Consider the following 23435-nt stretch of genomic DNA (forward strand, 5'->3'; position numbering starts at 1 on the left):
GTCCCTGCAGAGATCAGCCTTCTGGCTGCAGCCCTTCCTGAGCCCTCATAACTCTCTTTTTGCTACACTTTCTGAACAACATTTCAGAAACCACCGCTTGGACCATTTCTCCATCCTTGTGTGAAATTTCTCTGGCCTTTCTGTAACACCAGCTGTGGTTTTCAGTTCTGTCCATGCTCAGCCCCGCAGCACGCTCATAGCAAAAGCAAAAGGAACGTGTCGCCTCTGTGCTGCTGTTCTAAAAGACCAGGGACAGGGACATAGGGAGCCCCTTGTTGTGGCCATCCTTCCTCCTGAGCCTGGTAGAGCTTCAGAGATGGGTGGCTGCTTGGGAAGATGGAGTTGGAGCGAGCTGTTGGCTCCTGGCTCGTTAGGATTAAAACAGCTCAGCTTGCTTTCCTCCAGCCACGCTGCAAGAGATGTAATAAATGTTCTGTTAAATGTTTTCCTGGGGCATAAGCTGTTCTACTGTTCAATGTCTTACCTGAACGGGTAGGTGCAGTGTTGCTAATTGGTGATTTCGTGGCTGTGGGTCTTATTGTGGTACATGTCTGTATTTCAGAAACTCTGCAGCGATGCTCAGGTGCGAGTGTTTGGGAAATGTTGCCAGCTGAAGCCTGGAGGAGATAGCTCTTCTTCTTTGGATAGTTCAATCAATTCATCCTCCTCATTCTCCGATGCAAAGGAACAGTGCCCAAAATATCAGGTGAGACTTCCCTTCCTTTTTTTGGTGTAGCTGTCAAATATACACAACAGGTGAGGTACTGAATGTTTTAAAACACTCAAAATTATATGCTGGTGGTGGAGAGAAGTTTCCAATCAAAACCAGACTTTGGTTCTGACTGAACCATGTTTAATTCTGTAGCTTTGAGTTTGTCGTTTAAAACCAACCAGCTGGGGCTCTCAGGATGGGTGTTAAGTAGCAGAAGCTTCTCCAAGGCATTTGTTCTGTCTTGTGACCTGGTGATAACACTCGTTCAGTATGATCACACTTGGCATACGTATCCTATCTTGGTAAAAACGAGGTCGTTTGTTTTACTTCGTAGCTAAATGCCAGGGAAGCACCACAGAAATATGCTCTCTATGGGGACAGCCTGTGTAACAGCTTTATAACGAGGGATCCAGTGCACTTGCGTTGCATTTTACATAAGAGATTTTGGCCATGAGAGTAGCTGGAGTCATCTGACACGGATATATTACTGTCATCTCCCCTTCCATGGATCACAAGTGTTTTATATTAAGCCACCCTAAAATAGAACTAAGCCCTTCCACTCTTTGTAATGAAGTAATTGTGTGTTTGAGGGAAGCTGCTATCTCTGCGCCGTATTCTGAAGTACAGTACTACTGATGTCTTAATCTACCACAGATACAAATGAAGAACCTTTCGCTGCTGACTTTCATACTGTCACGTTGGCTCTTGCTATATTTGGCGAGCTGCATATTCCTGTTTTCTCTTTCTCATCACGCTCTTTTCCACAGCTTCAGTAAGGTGAAGGCTGAAGGTCTGCTTTCCATTCCTGCCTTCCTGGAAGGGCGTTTGGCTGTGGTTAGCAGCTTCCTTGCAGCACAGAATAACCTCCTTTGGGTATTGTCTGACCAAGACAAATGATGTTCCCCCACTATCCTGAAATTCTCTCTCCTGCTGGGCAGCCTCTGTGCAAACAATGGTCAAGAATTAAAGAAAATTAGTTTTCATGGTTAGCATGGCGGAATATTTTAAAGTTGTGGGGAGTTTTCCTTTTGAAGTCCTCATTTCCTCATGTCTATCACCTAGTCACTGTCTTAGTGAATGGATGCGTGGCCGTGTCTGGCTCAGAAAGTGTGCAAGAAGCTTCCAGCTTAAGTTGGTTTTCCAAAGAGCATTGCTGTGAATCATTTACTGCATTCCCTGTACTCTTTTCAAGCTGTGCATGAAAGGGTCCTAGCAAGTTTGTCCAAGCATCGGCCAGCCCGCTATTTTCTATCATCTAACTGCTCTATTCTGTACCCTTGGAAGCTACTTAATGTGTTCTTCTGTTGCCTTTTCAATGGTGTAAAATGGAAGCCCAAACAATACAATGTGAACAGGACTTTTTGTATAGTTCTCGGTTTCCTCGTTTCAGTATGCGTTGAACTTAAGGTTCATTTTTGATTGTTCTTTGGAAATGCAGTGCCAGTTTTTGCACACTATTGCTCTAAGGTTACCTCTTCTGTGCCTGTCAGTCTGTGTTTTCAGGGCTGAAAGTCTCCCCGATCTGTTGGTGATGACATTTGAGATACACCTATAGCATTGTTCATTTATATACGTACTCAGCTGTTGATAGGACATTATGTACAGTAAACAGTAAATGCTGGAGGTAATAAATGCAAAAATCTAATTTCCAAATAATGATAATTTTACAACCTCTCGTATGCTAATGTGCAATAAGAAACACTTGTTGGTATTTTACAATCTTTTTTTAAATGCATGCTTGTAAATATGACCTGGGGCATTGGTTTGTGTCCAAGCAGTCGGTGCTGGAGGATGGGCCCTTTTTGCCAGATGCTCCTTGGCTATTTTTCATTTGAGTTTTTAATATTTAACCCCTTTCCTCAGTTGATTGCGCTCTACTTTGGTCTCAAGAGATCTTTATTTTGCAGAATTAAAGGCAAAGAGTTGAGCTGTAGCAGCGTTTCCTTGTTCACTGCACTAAATATGTGCGCCTTCTGTTATGCAAAGTGAAGTTATCATCATGAGGTGCAGGTGAAATGCCAGACTGAGGGAGACCAAGGGTGCACCGTACCACGCTCTGTGCCTTCAGCATTGCTTGTCTCTGTCTTTCAGGGAAAAGGGAAATCTCTGTAATTAAATTTGAAAGCAGCTGATTTTCATTTTCTGTTTTTAATTTGGTTTCTTGACAAGTAAAATCAATAAGTTACTTGGAAGCGTTTCTTTCCTCTTGTTTAGAATTAGCTTTGCACTGTAGCAAGAAGTTGAAACCAAAAGTGACCATAAGGGCTTGACATTTGCTCAGAAGAACTTCTTCAACTGGAGATCTGCAACAGATTTAAAAGTAACAGCCATAATATATTTGAAAGTAGTAATTGCAGTGTTCTTACATTGGGATTTGGTGATGCTGACAGACCCATCATTTCCCAGAGGCGTTACCATTCATGCTTCTCCTTCCTTGGAGCTCCTGAGCTGTACCAACCACTTCTAACGTTCGGTTTTCCCATCCTACCTCCAGTTCACCCAGACCAGAAGGCAGTGTGAAATCCTGGGGAGTAAAGCTGGATATTTCTGTGCCCCAGCAAGCCATCAGATTCTGCCCTGTCATATGAACGCCCACAAACTTCGTAATTCCATCCTCATTTTTATAGCTGTGCTTGCTATTTTAGTTGTCCCCTATCTTTCTTGCACTGATAGCAGATTTCAGAGGTTAATAGTACGGCTGTTAATGTTCTGCCATCTTAATTGAGAGTGCTTGAGAAGAACTAAAAGCTGAGAAGTGCTACAAGTGTGCTGCTTTTTGGCTGATTAGCGTTTCCTTGTTCTTGTCCTTGTTCTGAGGGCTAGCATGAGTAGCAACATGGAGTGGCCATCTCCATATCACACCTGATTGCTGGTAGGGACCCGAGGTGTGGACACCCCGTCCTTGATTGCGCTCTGAGCTCACTGCCTGACGCTGGGCAAAATAGTGAGATAAATCCCAAGCCTATTTAGGAGCCAGGGTGAGGAGCCTGCTTGTTCAGGGCTTGGATAAGGGATACAGAGATACAGGCGCTTAGTAATTTCCAAACACGAGGCTATTTCCGTGCCTGGTTTCAGGGTCTTTTTTTGGAAGGATTACTCTGAGGAAGTGTTCTGAGTTATCACACACCTCCGATACCTGTGAGCTGCTTGAGCACTGCGGGTGAGCGACCACAATGCTTTGAATTACTCAGGGCAAGATAGAAATGGAGAACCAGTCCTCATATGCTGCCAGCCTAGAGAAGAAACAGCCCTGTATAAAGGGTTGGTCATCTCAGTCGCTGAAAGCACACAGCTATGATGGCTGTCATCTGAGCACTTGTCTGCAGCTGATTGCCCTGAGCAGTGTTTAAATTTCAGGTTAGTGTCTGCAGCACTGTGTCCAGGCAGTGACCCTGCAGTGCTGGCCCCTTGCAGTGTGCCCTGCAGTGAGCCCTCAGCAGCTGCCCGCAGGGAATGATGCTCTGTGCAGGGCAGTGCTGCAGCTCCTTCCTGCTACCATCACACGTACCAGGAAACACCGCAGAACGATGTGTCAAGAACAAACTGCCATCTGTGGCCAAGATACAGCTCAGTCTTGGTCAGAAAACTCTGATCCAACTGGGCTCCAGTTCTCAACTGATACAAGGTGACCATGGAACTTGCAACTTCTCGTCCAACAGATATGAGGTTTAGCCTTAATGGTCTTCTTTCATCAAAGCGTGTAATTACACTCTAAACTTCTTAGTGCCTTGACTTCCTGCAGTGTGAATCGCCCCCCCCCAGGTTTGTTGGATGATTTTAGTGGTTTGCTGCACCGCCAATTTGAAGATCACTTTCTTGGCCAGCACTGTCTGTACTGAGCTGTTCAGCATGGTGTATTTGACAGAAAGATGTTGCATGTGTATCTTTTAAATAAGGCCAATTTTCCTTAGGTGCACACTGCCTTAGATAGAAATGTGTTTCTGAACAAGTGGATTATTTTTTTCCCAGGGCTCTCGGTGCTCCTCAGATGCCAACATGCTTGGAGAGATGATGTTTGGCTCTGTGGCCATGAGCTATAAGGGCTCCACGTTGAAAATTCACCAGATCCGGTAAGATCTGTTTTTGTTTTTAGCACTAGTCTTGACACAAGATGCAGTCCTTAGTGCTGATTTTAAATGAACTCAGTGTCACAGATGTTGGGTAAAAGGAATTTCTGAGTTTGCTTTAAAGTTATTCTGACATCACTTTGGACACAAAAGGCTGTTAGGTTGTCTTTAGAGCTGTAAATTATAATCTGGAAGGGTGTGAAATGGAAATGAAAATGAATCTTGGCACTGCTTCTAGCTAACATCTTTATCTTCCAGCTCACCTCCTCAGCTCATGCTCAGCAAGGTCTTCACAGCTCGCACTGGAAGCAGCATCTATGGAAGTCTGAATACGTGAGTCCTCCAGAAATGATTCCCATTGCATACAGGCAAATCTGGCTTTGAACTGTTCAGTGTTTAATTTTGTATGTGTTAATTGACCCAGCTCAGAATGTGGCAATGTAAGCCTGCATTCTTCTCTTGTGCATTCTATCTGAGTCTTAATATAGTGACATTGTGTTTTACCAAAATACAAATCACTGTTTTTGTTGTATGTTTTATTTTCTTGGTCTTTTAGGTTGCAGGACAGTCTTGAGTTCATTAATCAAGACAGCAATACATTAAAGCCCGACCACAGTACAATTATGAACGGACTTCTTGGGAATATAGGTAATTACAAACAGATTTTATTTCCTGGTGTCTTTAGCTGAGTAACCACAGGCTGTAGAGTATGAAACTCTAAGTAGAATCAAGTGCAAAAACAAAAAGGAAAGCTAAGATCTTAACAGAAAATTAATGTTAATTTGGAAAACAGGTGAAAAAATTAGGCAGTTCAAAAATTATCAATATGCAGCTGCATGTGTGTGTATAAAACTCCACAGAGAAATATTAAGTATATCTGAATTCAAATACAGAAAATGTTAGAAAATAATCTGTGGAACTTTCTGTGCACCACATTTCAGATCAGGCAGGCTTGATTCTGCCTGGCTTAGTTCCCCAATTTTATTTTTGTTAATAATTTCCATTCTGTTCTGTACTCTGGCCACCTGAACACATGTGGCTGTATATTCCATGCTAAGTTAACCTTGCGCAGTTACACTTTAGTTTTTGATCAGATTAGACAGATTGTTTATTTGGTCTGATCTTGGAAGCTAAGCAGTCTTGAAAAACCATCTGGAGTCTCTGACTGTCAGCATTTGTGGGAGTGCTGTGGGTCGAGGCTCTGTGAGCATTAGGTAACGAAGTGGAGGATGTTGACTTGTCCTGATGTAAAATCTAATAGTGAAGATACTGCACTTCACTGCTCCCATGGGAGCACATCTTGCCTTCCTCTTGGTTTAGATCGTTTGCTTTCCAAACAAGATGTCTTTTATGGTAGGTGGAATAAGGGATTTCTTTTTTCACTTGCTTTCCAGAATATTGTTGCAAAATGTACTTTTCTGGGGTTGGAAGTATGGAGTGAATTCGGTATCTTTGTTAGTGGGTTTCTGTCTTTCACATGATTCTAATTCTCATTGGGCACAAGTATCTGCTTCCCTCCTCCCTATTGCCTTCTCCTCTGTGAGACAGGGAAACCCTACTCATATGCTTTTAAGGTTTTGTTGTGGTTTATGCTGGCAAAAGCGTTACATCACGTAATCTGCGAGCTCACGTGGAGCTGTTGGAGCTCTTAGGCTGAATCTGATGCAGGAGCAGCCTGTGGCACCTGGGCACCCAGCAGGGAGGGAGGAGGTGCCTGCAGGAGGAGGATGCTGGAAGTGCTTTGCAGCTGAGCTGCACACCTTGTCATTCTGTTCAGCGATGTTTGTTTACGGTTCTTATTTCAGCACATGGGGAACCATGGGTAAAGCAGGCGAAGAAGTTAATCTGTAACTGCAGCATTTCTAACAGCGGTGTTAAATACCAAAGACTGCTTCTGACTCACTGGCTCTTGCAGCAGGAGGAGGCTCTGTGTGTTTTGGTTGGGAACTATTTACAAGCTACTTCCCTAGATGTGCTGGATAAAGAAGAAAGGAAAAAGAAAAGCACGAGGCATGTCCCTTCCTTTACCAAGGAAGGAAGACCCATGAGAATGGAAGGGAGCCTTGCTGAAGTGCAGCCTTAGTGTTTCCTGTAATCAGTAAACCTTGACTGATAGTAGCTTCCAGTCCAGGAGAGGGGCTGGCAATTAACTTGTTAGAATACCCAGCTCTGTTTGCAGAAAATGCACTCCTTCTTTTGGATACCTGCAGCCCATAGTACTCTCAGCATGAGCCTCTAAGAAGACTGCTAACTTTGTGCTTTCTGTATGCTCACTCCTCTGATGCAGCACACTGACTGCTCTCAGAGCAGCTCCTTCAGCCTGGCGTCTTCTCTTGGTTCCACCAAGAGCAATGTCTGCCTGCTCCTCTCCTCAGTGACAGCGCTGCTCAGACACCCCCCAGTGTGATGTTAAAACAAACATTGTCCTCCACCATGAATCTCCTGTTTGTGATCAGCTTGGGCTGGGAGCCTGCATAAATTAATCGTTTTCAACTCAGAAAAATAGAAATAAATAAAGGCCATGGACAGAAGCCCCGTCCTTGTATGGGAAACGGTGTAAAGCTTTGTCTATTATTTTAGTGTCACAGCAGTGTGTAGTTGCACTGTGAGCCACGCTCCTTGAATCAACGTTCTTGTTAAGCGTTAAGAGCTGTTCTCCTGCGAACGTTACCCTGCATTTATGTTGGCTTGTATCTTCTCCCTGCCCTGGCCCCCTCCCTACAGACTGTTCTGCTTTACTAACCTCATTCTTTCATGTGTATTTTACGTTTTGCCATGTAGGTCTTTCACAGCTTTGCAGCCCCAGGCGGGCATTCTCTGAACAAGGTCCGCTCCGCCTGATCCGGAGCGCCTCTTTCTTTGCAGGTTTGCAGTGTGCTGTGTGCTGTGCTGTGTGCCTAGTCTAGCTGCTGGGACAGCCACGTGTGTGTTGGTAGCACTGCCTTGGAAATAAGACTGGTATTTTTTAAATACAAAGCAGACAGCGATCTCTGCCCTCTTATCTTTTTGGATACAGAGGACAGCAGGTATTTCAATAGCCCTCTTTGGGGCTGCTTGGTTGGTTTTTCTGTTTTGTAAACTTACTTATACAAGATTTCATCTTTTTAGAAACAATTTGTCACAATAGCATCGAGCTATTTTCATTTGGATTCGCTTCAACAAGCTGTAACAATTAAAGCTCACCTGCGCTGATATAAAGTGGATGTCTCTTGCTTTCAGTAGATGGGTCTTATTTCCATGGCTGAGTAGCTTCTATTTCACAGGCGTATTTGTAAAATACATCACGTGTAGAGGCTGTTAAGCCTGATACACTTTTGATCTTCTGTAAATGCAGACTGTGATTCTGGACGGCTTACGGCTTTGTTGAACAGCCAATGCACTGCTTGCAATTTAGAACTATTTATTTTTTTCAAGACAGCATTGTAAAATGCTTTTAAAATTATATAATAGCTGGGAATGCTGTTAGAGGAGTGGAGTGTTGATTTTTTCTTGTCTGTACTCTGAGCTATGTGGTGAACATCCTTTGAGTGGAATAAAACTTTATTGAAAGCCATTGACGTAAAGAAACCGTGAATGTGAGCCTGATGCAATTTGGACTAAAAGAGATATATGGACTTCAGGAAATTACACACAAGCTTTTCAGATCAGTGCTTTGGCTTGCTCAGCTAAGCAGCCTTTCTTGGTGATGGCCTTGTGCAGTGCTGTTGATCTGAATTAATGAGCATGTTTTTGTTTCATTAATTACATGGAGATCGGCAAACAAGAAAGGAACTGTATATTCCCCTGCTAATTGGTATTCCTTGTTTTACAGTTCACAGCAACCCTATGGATATGCCTGGGAGGGAGCAGAATGAGGACAGAGACAGCGGTATAGCAAGATCTGGTAATGTCAGTTCCATTAACCCTATAGGTTCAGGAAACATTCAGTAATAGTCCCTAGATGCTCAACCGTCACGTTACTGAAACACACAGACACCATAAAGGAACTTTCTGTGCTGAAACGTGATTTTTGCTCTTCCATATACGTATTTGTGGGACTACTGCCTCATGCACTGAGGGTGTTTGTTTGATAGAGCCCCACAGAGCCTATCTGAACAGCAGTGTGATTTATTAAAGCACATTGCAAATAGGCAAGCCTAATTAAATATTGAAATGAGTGGACGGCATTTCCAAGCAGTGCTTGTTGCCATCTCCTTACCAAACTGAGGGTGATGTTAATGTTAAAACATGAGCTAGCATCCCCAGAGCCCCCCAGCCACTGCCATCTCCACTCAGGGGGTTGGGCACTTAGGGGTAGGGCTGGGAAGGCTCTTAAAGATGCACTTAGCATTACTCCTTTCCACAGAGAATTTATTTCCCAATACTCAGGGTTGATGAGCAAGGTGCAGCCTGTGTGCTGCTTGTTATATGAAGCTACAAGACTGTTCCACCCTTGCAGCGCTTGTATAGCTTGCTAATGTTGTTATAGACATATTATTTTCAGATGAGAAGCATAGATAAGCAAAAGAGAAGGCACTTTGTGAGCAGCACCAGGGTATATTCAGGGGCACAGTTTGGTTGCTGGTATAATTCTCCAAACATTCTTTTCTTCCGGAGAGATTGATATATTTCTCTATTTCATTATTGCAGCATCTCTCAGCAGTCTGCTCATCACTCCGTTTCCATCTCCGGGCTCCTCGTTCAACAAAAGCTGTGCCAGCAGTTACCAGAGGCGTTGGAGGCGCAGCCAGACGACCAGCTTGGAGAACGGGGTCTTCCCTCGATGGTGAGCAGGAATTGATAATGCTGGATGCCTCCCTCAGTTTTCCACTGTTTTCAGCTTGATTCTGCCCTTGCGTGTGCACGTCTGTCCTTGCTGTTGCTTTCAGTACTTACAAAGGTGTATGTCAGGCAGTTGTTCGACACCTGATCTTTGTAGTCTCCATTTTCTGGAGGCCATCTGCACTGACTGGGAGACCCTTAGCAAAATATGAACCTGTAGGCTGTACTTGTGAGAAGCCCTAAAATCCTAGTCAAAATGCCAATTCGTGGCAGAAGTAAGAGAGAGTGAGGATGCCATGTTCTAATCCCACAGATGCTTAGAATCTGGCTGCAGATTTTCTGTCTGCAAGGCCTGCTAAGGGCTGCTTCTGAAGAACTGCAAAGTGGTTATCAGTGGTGTTGATTTGACAACACATGCAAACAAAAGGCGTTTGCTGAAGTTAAATGTTCTGGCATTTAATTACACAGGAAAACCAAAGTACAGCTTTAAACAGTGGGTTGCATTAATTTTCTATTTTTTCCATGCTTCAAGGTCCATGGATGAAAGCTTTAACTTGTCAGATGACAGCTCTGGTCCTAGCCCAGGAATTGTTAGGAAGAAGAAGATAGCGATCGGAGTTATTTTTTCACTCTCAAGAGACGAAGATGAAAACAACAAGTTTAATGAATTCTTCTTCTCACACTTCCCACTTTTTGAAAGTCACATGAACAAACTGAAGAGTGCAATCGAACAGGTAAACACAGCCTCTTCTGATGTTTTGCTTCTGTTGCTGTAAGTTCCCTTTCAGCCCATTTCATTTCCTACTCCTGTTACTCGTTCACAAAAGTGGGACCTACTTGCTGCCTGATATTGAAACTGCACCAGCAAGGATCTGTGCTCCACAACGTCTCTGATGTTTTCTGTTGCTAAGGTGCAGCACAGAGCACAGACAGAACTGCTGTGTTGTACTACAGAGACTGCTGAAATGACAACAGGCCTTAGGCTGCATTGGCTCCCAGCAAGCTCTGCATCAGCAAAGGGAGAAAGGTGCTTTCAGGGCTGTGTTTACTTCCCTGCTTCAGCTGTATCTGAGCACTGGAGACTGCAGGATAAGAGCCTATCTTTAGGATATTCCAGACTGGAAATAAATATCAAGCTTTTCACTTTCCATTTTTATTTATTTCATCTTAAGCCCTGATTCTGATACGTAGGAAACTTTCAAATATGTGGTTAGATTTGCTTCTCTTCTAGGAAATACTTAGTGGTTACATTGCTGCTGCAGTAAAAGCTGTGAGCCTTTTTATGCCTTTAAGGATGAAAAGCACAGGAGAATGAGGCTGCAAAGGCATGAGCCTCACCTGTCTTTTCTCAGAGAGGAATGCTGGCCCTTGTACCATCATTTTATCACTTAAAAAAAAATTATTTGCATGACTAGTTGCATGACAGATAAAGTCAAACACATGACTTTGTTTTCCATTTTTTCTGCTTCTGCAGCTATGTCTGATGTTGCTTATCTGTTTAATGATTGTTTTCAAGGCTATGAAAATGAGTCGTAGATCAGCTGATGCCAGTCAGCGCAGTTTGGCATATAACAGAATTGTTGACGCCCTCAATGAATTCAGGTGAGCAGTTTCTATTGTATCCTTCGTGGCTGTTTCTTCAAAAGCGCTTAGTCAGTCTAGAAGGTCTTCCTCCTTAGTGCAAGATTTGCAGGACTTTGGAGGTCTTATCTCAAAAGGAAAATGTTTTCTCTTCTAGAAATGTAGTGTATAACGTCTAACATCTTCTTTAAAAGTAAGTACCATAGAGGACCTGGAGATAGCAGGCCACCCTGTTCTGTTTGTGGTTGTTGGTTTTGCCAGGTGTGCGTGTCCACAAGGGCTTGGTCTGAGCAGAGCAGAAGTGACCAACGATTTCTGTGCTTTAAGTGATAATGCAACCTCTTGTCTTAAGATCCATGGAGGGGTAGAGAATTGCAAGCCCACTCTGGGCTCCTTTGGTTGGTGTTTTCTTGATGTGAGCAAAGCAAGACCTTCACCCCACTCTAAATTCTTCTCCCTGAACGAGTTTCAGATAACCAGTACTGGGAAGGAGATCTATCTTCTTCACTCAGAAAAATACACTGCTGCAATCTCTTGCTATCAGTACCTGCAGAGAGCCTCTCTCAGCAGTTAACGTATGTAGTAACACAGATAAGCACATCCCTGACGTTTAACTGTATGTTCTTTCCGTAGTTTAAGTAATGGGGAGGGAAATAAAATGAAATCCATCTGTTTCAAGTGATTCATCCCCTCTCAGCTGGGAGTGGCAGGGTGCTTCCTTTCACAGCCAGCATGGAGCTCCTTTCTAAAGACATGACAGCAGGCAACGTGCTGATGTTTAAACCAGAGAATTCTGATTCTGGGAGGTGTGTTACCCTCAGGATCCCTCATGAGGGCTCACTCATTTGTCTGTAGTTCAGCACCATGGGCTGGGTGGTGTTTCAGGGGAAAGGCACTGTATATTTTGATTTGTTTGTATCTGTAGACCCTCCCCCCAGGGAAGCGCAGGGGATGTGTTGGGTAAGGACAGGAGGCACGGCAGAGCACGTGGATGGGGTGAGCTGTGCCAAGAGCTGAGCAGAGGATGCGCAAAACTTCTGGGAGCCGCAGATTCTGCCCAGGGGGCTGAGACGAGTTCAGCAACTCCAAGCAGCCACGGGTTTCCCTCTGCTCTGCTCTCCCTGCCCTCCCCCTCCTCTCCCTGTAAGTTCTTTGTGTTCCTATTCCCTGATAACAGCATCCCCCGTGTGCTTTCCCTGAAACTTCCCCCAAAACATTCCCCCCCACTTGGTGGACTTTGCACATTCTCCATTTCCTTCCAAGTTAAACAGTCTCAGAGCAACAGGAGGGGTGGGTACGTGGAGCTGAGCACAGGAGAGCTGAGCCTGCAGGCCCAGCCGTCTGCTCCACGGCTCATAGCTCTGGCTGGGCAGCACAGCAGGGCCATGGGGCCAGCAGCTCACCTGGCAGCTGCAGCTGGGCAGGGAAGGGCAGGGCAGTCACGTCCCCTGGGCTGGCACTCCTCGCCCCAGCCATTGTAGGACATGGTGCACATGACCTGCTGGTTGCGTAACCCTGTGTGGAACGACCAGTTTTATGCAGAGGTTTCCATGGTGATATAAATATTACTCTTTAATAGCGTAACGAGGTGAATTAAATCCAGTTTAATGTCGGATAACTGAATTTCCTGGGGCAGCAGACCTGGGCCGCGCGCTGGTTTCGTCACAGTGTGCTGGGAGCCATCCCAGCTGCAAGGACCTCGCAGTGCTGTGCAGGGGCTGCACTGTGCAGCAAAGCAATGTCTGTGCAGTAAGGGGGGAAAAAGGGATCTTTAAGCACTGAAGACAGGATGCAAAGACATTTTGGCACGGCTTCAGCGAACCCATTTAGGCTGCTGTTATCTCCTTGGGCGCCTGCTTCCCCACTGGAGTCACGGGGAAGTCAGGAGCCCGAGTCCTTTGTTGAACCTGAAACTCACGCTGATTTCTACCCTCTTAAGCAAATTCTGCTGGAGGGAAGAAGGGTGCTGACTTCAGTGGGTTGCCTTTTCTAAAGCGTAATCCTGTGCAGTTTTAACTCATTGTGGGCACTTTGTTTTTTTTTTTGAAAATGTTTTGGTGAGGACAGACTTCTGAAGCAATAGCACAGCTGCTTTCCTTGACTGCTGCTGCAGATCGATGCCATTGACACAGTCACCATCCATGTGGTGCCCAGCTCCAGGGCTGCCCTTGTGCCATTACTCATTTTGCACCAATTTTAGTGTTCTAAAGTGGTGATGGATTTGGCTATGAACACTTGACTTAAAGCCTTAAAACTCTCTTTGGGTGTCAGATGTGCAGACACATGACTTGTGAAATAAGCCACTGCACTTGCATAAACCCTTCAGCTCCCTCAGTCCCCAAGGCCGATGCGGTGCTGGTTCTGCAGCTGATGGGTAGCTGTGTAGCAGGCAGCAGTGCTGAGGAGGCAGTGTGTACAGGCCCAGGGAAACACCCTCTGCTTCTTTCTGGCAGCCAGATTCCATCCTGCTTTATGCCAGCAGTTTTTAAGCAGCTTACGGTGCTGTGAGCAGCAGTGGGTTTTAGCCCCTGCACAGGGAAACCCCACTCCTGCACTATGGGAGGAGGGAGTGAGACCAGGGAGCAAACTGATGTGCAGTATCTTTTACAAACCACTGATGTTTTTTCTTTTTGGAAGTGCTGCACAAGAAGATGCTAAGCTTTGTCATTACACTGCAGCACCCAGCACCGTGCCGGGGTCAGCAGTGCCTTGCTGATGGGAAAGGGGAGCTGCAGGGATCCTGCCTCATGGAGTTGTTGATGTTGGAAAAGACCTCTGGGATCACCAAGTGCACCCCCAGCCCACCCCACCATGCCCACTGACTGTGTCCCCCAGTGCCACATCCCCCATTCTGAACACCTCCAGGTCGGTGACTCTTCACTCTCTGGGCAGTTGTGCCAGTGGCCAGCCACTAAGTTTCTCCAGATATCCAACCCTATTCCCTCCTGGCACATCTTGAGGCCATCACCTCTCATCAAGAGGCTGCTTCCTCCCCCAGCTGCCAGTCCCATTGGTGAGCAGCCCCACAGCCTCAGAGTGCCCAGCCCCTCACTCCCACCCGTACTGATTTCAGCCTCCCTGGAGCATGAGGGGAGTTCAAAAAGATGAGGGAGAGCGACTTCTTGTGTGTCTGATAGTGATAGGACAATGGGGAATAGCTTTAAACTAAAAGAGGGGAGATTAAGGTCAGATGTAAGGAAGAAATCCTTCAGTCCAAGGGCAGTGAGGTGCCTGCACTGCTGCCCAGAGTGGGTGCCCCATCCCTGGAGGAGCCCAAGGCTGTGGATGGGTGCCGGACAGCTGAGCTTTGGGGGCAGCTGGTGGTGGAGCTGGATGATCTTTAAGGTCCCTTCCAACCCAACCATTCTATGATTTCCAGATTTCAAACACTTTAAGCATACTGCAGCCCCATGAGAGCAGGAGCTGCTGCCAGCTGTGCCCCGTTGGTGTGCTGCCATGGAATGCTGCAGGGCACCGGGATGCTGGGGGGAGGGAAGTGAGGGAGGGGGTTCTCAAAAGGGTTAACTTCAATTATTAATTGCTAGCTTTTTTTTTTTTTTTTAATCTGGCTAACTAAAGAAGCAGTGCTTTTCTTAAAAAAAAAAATATATATTTTTTTTGGTGCTTTTTTTGATATTATTAGTTTGATGGCTTTGTTTTGTTTCCTCACCAGAGGAAGGAGAGCGTTGCTGCTTGCTCGCAGGGCTGGCAAGCAGTTAATCCTTGCCCTTGCTCCATGCGGGCTCGGCATGGAGGTTCCCCGTGCTGCAGTCACATGCCTGCTGGCTGCCAGCCAGAGCAATCTGATCTGTCTCTGAGGAAACACTATCGGCTGCAGATGCAGCCAGGGTTACCAGAATAGTAAATAACGAATCACAAGACTCGGTCTATCTTTTCAACGAAAACAAATATTTTAATATGTCGGGTTTAGTTTAGAAGTAGTTTCTCTTTTTCAAAGCGGTGGAGCTGCTAGCTGCAGGAGCCCTGGCTCGGGTAGTTTGCATAAGAAGGAGAAATAAGCTTTATTTTAGGCTGTCGTCACATTTATCTCCAGTCAGCTGTGTCTAAGGGGTCTGATGCTTGGTTTGGGCTTTGAAACTCATCCAGCTTTTAAATTCACAGACTTGGGATCTCCCCCTTTATTTGGGCCTCTTTCACCTCCTGTCTATGGGCAGTGAACACAAAGCTGCCTCCCCATGACCCCACTGCCAGCCCCGGCTCACTGCTGCACTGCTGCCCTTGCACACGCGTTTGTGCCCAGCAGAGCAGCCTGCAGTGGCAATGGGGAGCAGCACCCAGCTGGGCCAGGTGTACTGTGAGCATCTGTGAGCTGTCTGCCCTCGTGCAGAGTCACTCCTCTCCTGTTGTAAGCTCCCCTCAAGAACGGGAAGGCTGCAGGGAGGTCTCACCTTTCCTTCTCCAGGCCCAGCACCCCCAGCTCTCAGCCTGTCCCTACAGGAAAGCTGCTCCAACCTCTTGGGCACCCTTGTGACCTTCCTCTGGACACGGCTCCGTGTCCTTCTGCTGGGGGCCCCGGGCCTGGATGCAGGCAAAAACAAGGCAGAAGAAGGCAGAGAACTCCACCAGCCTCCCACCCTCACCCCTGCTGCTCCCTTCCTGCCGCCATGCACTGGGGTCGGTGCCAGCTCTGCTGCACAGTTTCACTTTAAATGTGAAACCACTGAAAATTTGGCAGCTGCAGCCCGAGTTGTGTGCCTGCCTGATGTGCTCGGCAGCCCTGGGACTGCTGTGAGTCTCAGACCGACGCAGGTCTGTGTTAATCTGAGGCATTTCTGGGCATTGCTGGGGTAACGTAAATCTTTGTCTTGCGAAACAAAGGCACCGCTTCTGGAAAAAGCAGCTCATGAGGTGGGGAGAAACCTGAGCTGATCACTCATTTCCTTGTGAGCCTTTTTTTCGGGCTTAATTCTTCAGTGTGATGGAAGTGTCGGTTCGCGGAGTGCCATCATATAGGCATCGCCTTTAAAACAAAACTGTGGGTTGGTTTAGATGAGTTCAGCAATCAGAGGGGTTGTGATCTGGTGTTTTATTGCAAAGCCAAAGTTCCAAGAATACATCTGCTGTCTGTGGAGTCAGAAGGGTGGGGGTAGGTGTGTAAACCTTGAAGCCATGGCACAGCTGATGCTCAAACGCTGTACTTGAGTTAAAGCATAACCTGGTCCCTCTGTGAGCACATGGGGATGCGCCACTTGGTACAGCAAAGAGCAGCTCAGGGCACTTCTGTAAATCAGGTACACATGTATCTGCTCTAGTCACAGATTAACCCTGGAGCAGTTACGAGTTGTGAATGAGATGCAGCGAAAGCAGGGAAATAACCCCAACAAAATCATTCACTGCTCTCCGTTCAGAGCAGGGCAGTGAGCGCTGCTGGGCTCAAGGGAGCTCAGCCACACACAGCTGTGCCTGCAGGACTGCTCTGCAGGGGGGGGGTTCCTGCTGGGAGAAGGAGCAGCACGGCCTCAGTGCTGCAATAAGTGATTGGAGTGGGGATCTCTGCCCTTCTTTGCTTTGTTTAATCACACAATGGACAGGGTTGGAAGGGACCTCAAGGATCATGAATCTCCAACCCCCTGCCACAGACAGGGCCACCAACCTCCACGTTTGATTCTAGACCAGGCCCAGGGCCCCATCCAACCTGGCCTTGAACACCTCCAGGGATGGGGCATCCACAGCCTCTCTGGGCAGCTGTTCCAGCACCTCACCACTCTCACAGTAAAGAACTTCTTCTGACATCCAGCCTAAACCTTCCCTCCTTCAACTTGAAACCATTTCCCCTCATCCTGCTATTATCTACCTCTCAAAGAGCTGACTCCCCATTAATGTTCTGATATTTGTTTTGCAGAACGACTATTTGCAACCTGTACACCATGCCACGGATTGGGGAGCCTGTCTGGCTTACCATGATGTCGGGGACTCCGGAGAAGAACCAACTGTGCCACCGCTTCATGAAGGAATTCACCTTCTTGATGGAAAATGCTGCAAAAAATCAGTATGGTGGATTTGAGTTTTTAAATACGTGCATGTTTTATGCCAATGTTTGAATAGATTTTTTTAAATCTTCATTGTAATAGTAAACGAGAAAGGCAGTCAGCCTGCAAAGATTGGAGAGGCATTGCCTGAGTCAGTGGGATCAGTTCTGCTGTAGGGGGCCTGCACTACAGGGGGATGGACTCGATGATCTCTAGAGGTCCCTTCCAGCCCCTACAGTTCTGTGATTCTGTGAAAACACGATTCATGAGTGCCTTGTTTGAAACCAGAAGTGCAATGGGATGGCGATGGCACCTCATTAAGTGCTGCTTCCCCATGATCCTGTAAATCCTGGTACAAGTGAAACGTCTGAAACATGTCCATAGGGAGCGTGTGGTGGCTGAGGGCACACACACCTCGTGTAACATCCACCTTCCAGATCAGCTGCCACACAGTGAGCAAGGTTTGGCACCCAGCATATGAAGATCTGTCTGACCACAGACTGCTGCTAAACCTGACTGTGCTGAAAGGAGCACAAAGACACAGCAGGGCTGGAGCTGGAAGCTCATCAGTGAGGTTGTGTGCTGGTGAATGGGGGGTGGCACCGCTGCTCCTCGCCACCCAGCTGTCATTCTGTCACATCTCCCCTCCCTCAGCTCACAGCCAGGGGTCAGTTTTGTGCTCTTTCTCTCGTCAAGGTGGTTTGTGAGGGGTTCAGATGTGCTTCCCAAAAATTGGTTCCTTCTGCAGTGAAAGATTTTTGCTGGGAAAAGCCTCTTCCAATCCCTGTCATTCTGACTCCTGTACTTCTTATTTGCATTTAAATTGTAATTTGTTTGAGCTTGTTTGCTTTATTTTCAGTGTAGTAAGATTTACACTGATGGAAAGCAGAGGAAAGCAAGCCCTATATCTTTGCAATCTGTTTTTAAATCTGCTTTCCTCTTTTGGCTCTCTCTGCTCAAGAAACAGGGCTAAATGTAACCCGTAGTGATCCTGACAGTTGAAGCTATCCAAACAGCATTAATTGGGACTCAGGGAGGTTTGTCTGGTTCCCTTCCCTGGCTGCAGAGCCACCAGCTCCATCTGTCGGTGTGGGAGAGCCTGGGCTGAGCTCCTGCACTGCTCCTGGGAGGGACAGGGAGAGCTCTGGCAGGAACTGCACTGCATCACTGCAGGAAATCCCTGAGCACTTCTCAGGAAGCTTTTCTGCCGTATGTGCTTACTGAGCTAGTGAAAACTGCTTCAGAAGAACGCAGCCTTTGTGGCTGGGCTGCCTTTCTCCTCGTTGCTGTTGAAGAACTTTGTGTCAGAGGCATTTTTGAAAAGGAGCAGCCATGTGTGCTTAAACTCTGTAATGGTTACGTGAAGGAGCACAGCACCCAGCTACTGAACGGGTGTGACAGGGAGTAACATCCTCTTCCTCCTCATCCATAGCCTCCTTGGAGCAGTGGTGTCCCAGGGCACACAGGGCTACCTTCTTCTCATAGAGAACTAAATCAAGCCGTTTTGAGATGTTTTACAACACAAAGCTTGCAAAATAGGAAGTCTGATAATTGCCAAACAGAGGAGCTGGGATGCCACCAGTTTAAAATATTTCATTTGACTTTACATGTGTGTTCTAAAGAAAAAAGCTCTGCACCTGTGGGAGGAGAGGACCTAAGGAATGACCTCCGTGGCTTTGTTAGCCACCCACATCCATGCAAAGCGTGGAAGTGCTGTCTGTTTGACATGCTGTTGTACGTTTTGCCTTCAGGTTTTTACCAGCTCTCCTGACTGCAGTGCTGACCAACCACCTGGCCTGGGTCCCTACGGTCATGCCCAATGGACAGCCTCCTATACGAATCTTCTTGGAAAAGCATTCTTCCCAGAGCGTGGACATGCTGGCCAAAACTCACCCTTACAACCCCCTGTGGGCACAGCTTGGTACGTGGCAAACACTGCTAACCTGTGTGAAGGAGTACAGCTGGTGGTGTTTATGGATGTGTGTTACTTTTCCCCACCAAGATAAAACTATGTGTGTTTTTTTTCCTACTCAAAACAAAAGTGTGCATTTCAGCCTCAGAGATACTCACTGTATTTTTTTTTTTTCCGTGTGCTGTAATTTCTTAAGGCAGTATCAGTTGTAAAATGGCAGCCAAAAAGTCATCTGTGACAGATGTCCTGCCCTGGTGATGATGGAGGATTCTGTTCCTTCTTTTGTCCCGTCTCTGTAAAGAAACTCCATTTTGATTTATTTGGGATGCTGCTATCAATAAGTTTGATTCTAGAAAAAAGCAAATCTAAAAAAATCCATCTTTTGGTGAGAAATGGACATATGATGAGCACAACGGGCAAAGGAGTGACACAGTACAGGAAATCATGACCTGGGTAAGGTCTCAAAGCCTAGTGGGTTGAGTTGAGTTGTCTTTAATTGCTGAGTAGAGATGATCTTCTTGCTCTCTAGTCAGATTGTCCTGCTCTGCACCCAAACTAGCACTTGGATGGGGAAGGGAAGCTTTTGTGAGGTTCCTATTCCAGAACAGGCAGGGATGGCCAGGTTCTTGGCAAGGAGCCTGATGGCAGAGCTGATGGGACTCAAGGGATCCCCTGTTGTTACACTGGCCTTCAGTGCCTCTCAGGTCCTGTGTCCCCTGTCCCTGCACTCATGCAGTGCCCTCGTACCTCCAGAATAACACAGGTGAATCTGGAGCCTGGTCTTCCAAGCTGCCCATCTGATCCATAGGGGAGCTCAAGGGGAGGGAAGAGATGGTTGGCTTCAGCTGTGCACCTGCCACTGGCACTTTTTGCCTACATTCTTGGCATAGGTTTCTCTCCCCTTACGGCTTTCTTTTGGTAGGTAAAAGTTCAGCCCAGTTTCCAGACTATCCAGGGTAATTCAGAGCAGATGCCTCCTCTCTCCCATGGCTATATAAGGAACGTGGACCAGCGTCTGGAGCTTGGGAATGAAGTGAGGTGGTGCAAATACTCCCTAATATGTGAGATCAGATGTCCCCCTGGCCAGCGTGTCATCTTACTTATGATGCCAACAGCTTCATCTGTATTGAAAACAGAATAACAGCTTAGCTGACCTCACTCTTCTACTTCAGTAATTTTCTGCTGTGGCTTTGCCTTTGAAAGATGGCCACAACAGCTGTCTTTTAGAAGATGAGTTTATTTTAAAGATGCAAAGTAATAGTCTTTTACTTCCTGTTCCAGGTGACTTGTATGGGGCTATTGGATCACCTGTGAGATTAGCCAAAACAGTCGTGGTTGGCAAAAGGCACGATCTGGTGCAGAGGCTGCTTTATTTCCTCACTTACTTCATCAGATGCTCAGAACTTCAGGAGACACATCTGCTAGAAAATGGGGAAGATGAAGCCATAGTGATGCCTGGAACTGTTATAACTACCACGCTGGAGAAAGGAGAAGTAGAAGAATCCGAGTATGTGCTTGTCACAATGCACAAGAACAGGGGTAACTTGCTACCAAAGGAGTCTGAGGAAATGAGAACTCCTAACTGTAGCTGTAAAAACTGCAAATGCCCGATTTCTCTTGCACAAAACGTAGAAGATGTTTCACAGCAAGAGAGAGAAGACGCACAAAATACTCCTAAGGTGGAGCTGGAAACTTCCTCAGATGAGAGCAGAACTATTGTTCCTGATGATGGTCAGGAAGATGCCGCTGATGGTCATCAACTGAGAACCTGCCAGGACACTAAACTAGAGAGCGTGGTGTGCACAGGGCCATCTCCACCAGAACAACGTGCATTGGCAGAATCTGGTTTGGAAGCATCAGCAAGCATGTGGAGGAATGAAGACGTGCTGGAAGCGGGCAGCCAGGCCATCGGTGCCACGAGGTCACCTGGGATAGCCGTGGAGAAGAAGCCCCCAGATAAGCTCTTCTGCGATGCATTTCCTTGCAGTGCTGCTGAAGCTCAGACAAAGGTGACTTTCCTCATCGGAGACTCCATGTCACCCGACTCAGACATCGAGCTCAGAAGCCAGGCGGTCGTGGAACAAATTGCCAGGCACCACAGCCCGCCGGCAGCGGAGGAAGGAGTGTCTGCTGATCAGAACTGTGAAGCTAAACAAACTGTTGAGGACCAAAATAGAGACTGTGGGACAGCTGAACCCTTTCCTCAAGTTGCTAGTGAGCATCAGAGCTGGAATCCAAACGCATACAACGCTGAGAGCATGAGTCTGTTTGATGACAATTTTACTGACGATGGCTCGGTTGAAACCCGGACTATGGATGGTCTTCCAGGGCAAGCAGCTGCAGAGCTTCTCACTCACAGTGGCAGTTTCGAGTTTTCTAAAAAGCTGTGTACAAAGACTAGCAAACCACCGAGCGAATTCTGTAAATTTATGGACTCCGTTCGACAGGAGACCTACAAAAACTGCTTTGCTGAGCAGGACCAAAGAGAGAAAATCTCTATTCGTGTCCCCCATGGGGACAGAGAAAACGCAGAGAAAAAGGTGGCCCCGGGAATTGATTGGGACATTCCAAGAAATGAGAGCTCAGACAGCGCCCTGGGTGACAGTGAAAGCGAGGATACGGGTCACGAGCTAACCAGACCAAGCAGTAACTACTATGGAGGAGAGCAAGAAGACTGGGCAGAGGAATATGAGATTCCTTTTCCTGGGTAAGTAATGTTCAGCTGTAGGAGAGCCCAGAAAAGATGCAGCCTCTTCTCATGTCACATGTTTGGAGGAATGTAGGCTAACTTGGCATCGGTGATTGGAAAAGTGTCTCTGGAGCTCACTGGTTGTAAAAGAATATGGAGAGATCAGTGGTCTGGAAAAAAATATTAATTGTGCATTGTGATCTTGGCTCGTATCCTTTTTTTTTTCCACAATGGGCTGACTGCAAAAGCTGACTTTAAACTGTTTATTTTTTTATAGAAAGCACTTGAATGGAAATGAGAATAGACATGAGAAATGTGAGGCTGCAGCCTCTTTGTAAGCTGAATTTGGTGTTTTCTGTTGCACATCTCTCCAATACGCCTTTCTTGCAGGTCAAAACTAGTTGAAGTGAACTCTGTCCAGCCCAGTATTGCCAATTTTGGACGATCCTTACTAGGAGGCTACTGCTCATCTTACGTCCCTGACTTTGTTCTGCAAGGAATAGGAAGCGATGAAAAGCTGAGACACTGTTTGGTGTCGGATCTGTCTCATGCTGTGCAGGTAATTAAGCTGTATTTGGTAAATGTATTTGTCACAGTGGGGAGAGGTAAATGTTTTCAAACCTGCAGATCTTCAGGAAGCGGAAGCATTTGCTGTCACAGCTCTCTTCAGCTTTCACTGGTCTCAGGTTATCATTTCTTTCTCCTCTCTTAATTAAGCGCAGTTAATTCTCCGCAGATCTGGAGCACAAAAACTGAGGCTTCTGAGAGCTGTGTGCCCTTGGGACGATGGAGCTCTGAGAAATCAGCCTCGTAGACACTGCAGCCTGCTGCTGGTTGTGTGCCCACAGGGTGCAGTGATGCTGAACGAGACAGAGCTCAGGTTGCTGTGCATCTCTTCTGCACAGAACCGCTTCCCTGCACGGATGGGAACGTGGCTGGGCAGTGTTATTTCCTGCACCCCTTTCTAGCAGCCATCAGATGAGTGGCAAACCAGCCATGACCACAACGTGTGGTGACAGCACAGTGCTTTAGTGAGCATTTCCTGAGAGCCTCCCTGGGCTGCTCTGAAAGGTCCAGTTCTCCCGCAGCTCCCAACCTGAAATATGTTCGGGGGCTGCAGAGCGGAGCCCAGCGCCTTGCTGCTCGCTCCCTCTGCTGGCCCTGCCCTGGAAGCACACGGACAACAACGTCCGTTCAAAAGCCGGTGGGGTTGTTGATGCTTCCAGCTTTAAGGGTTTAAAACACACTTTAAGTGTTTGTTTTATTCGCTGTTCAGAGATCTTTATATCAGATATCAAAGTTGTCAGCCGGTGCCACGGTTCAAACCTGGAAGAAAATATTTAATGATGACTGTGCTAGGACTGCAGCTCTGCTTTTAGCAGAAGGAAAGCAATTCTGAGCACGTGTTCCCGTGTTTTGGAGGAGGTGGGGGCTGCAATGCTCCCCAGCTCGCCCTGCTTTGTTGGAAGGCCATCGTTGTGTTGGGCTCAGAGTTCTGCTATTCGTTTTCTGCTTGCAGCATCCCGTTCTGGATGAGCCGATCGCAGAAGCTGTCTGCATTATTGCAGACACAGACAAATGGACAGTGCAGGTGGCCAGCAGCCAGAGGCGGATGATTGATAACAAGCTGGGCAAAGAAGTGTTGGTCTCCAGTCTCGTCTCTAACCTGCTTCATTCCACTCTTCAGCTTTACAAGCATAATTTATCTCCAAACTTTGTAAGT

The 23435-nt window shown here is 46.7% G+C and overlaps 1 protein-coding gene across 6 annotated transcripts in view; it reads left to right on the top strand.

The window, feature by feature from the left end:
• The window catches only part of FNIP1 (folliculin interacting protein 1), a 60214-nt gene that overhangs the window by 32683 nt on the left and 4096 nt on the right, over window positions 1-23435 (top strand). For 5 of the 6 annotated variants that reach the window (XM_042881379.1, XM_042881381.1, XM_042881382.1 and 2 more), the window contains exons 3-16: window positions 563-706; window positions 4682-4782; window positions 5038-5112; window positions 5336-5427; window positions 7561-7644; window positions 8591-8662; window positions 9409-9544; window positions 10073-10274; window positions 11057-11142; window positions 16985-17131; window positions 18863-19032; window positions 20305-21730; window positions 22103-22271; window positions 23232-23429. In XM_042881379.1, coding sequence (XP_042737313.1) covers window positions 563-706; window positions 4682-4782; window positions 5038-5112; window positions 5336-5427; window positions 7561-7644; window positions 8591-8662; window positions 9409-9544; window positions 10073-10274; window positions 11057-11142; window positions 16985-17131; window positions 18863-19032; window positions 20305-21730; window positions 22103-22271; window positions 23232-23429 — 3102 coding nt within the window. The remainder of the gene's footprint in view (window positions 1-562; window positions 707-4681; window positions 4783-5037; window positions 5113-5335; window positions 5428-7560; window positions 7645-8590; window positions 8663-9408; window positions 9545-10072; window positions 10275-11056; window positions 11143-16984; window positions 17132-18862; window positions 19033-20304; window positions 21731-22102; window positions 22272-23231; window positions 23430-23435) is intronic. The other variant, XM_042881385.1, reaches the window with a different exon arrangement.

The sequence above is a fragment of the Lagopus leucura genome, unplaced genomic scaffold, assembly GCF_019238085.1.
Source record: "Lagopus leucura isolate 7727_CA_CO unplaced genomic scaffold, USGS_WTPT01 Super-Scaffold_100030, whole genome shotgun sequence".
Lineage (NCBI taxonomy): Eukaryota > Metazoa > Chordata > Aves > Galliformes > Phasianidae > Lagopus > Lagopus leucura.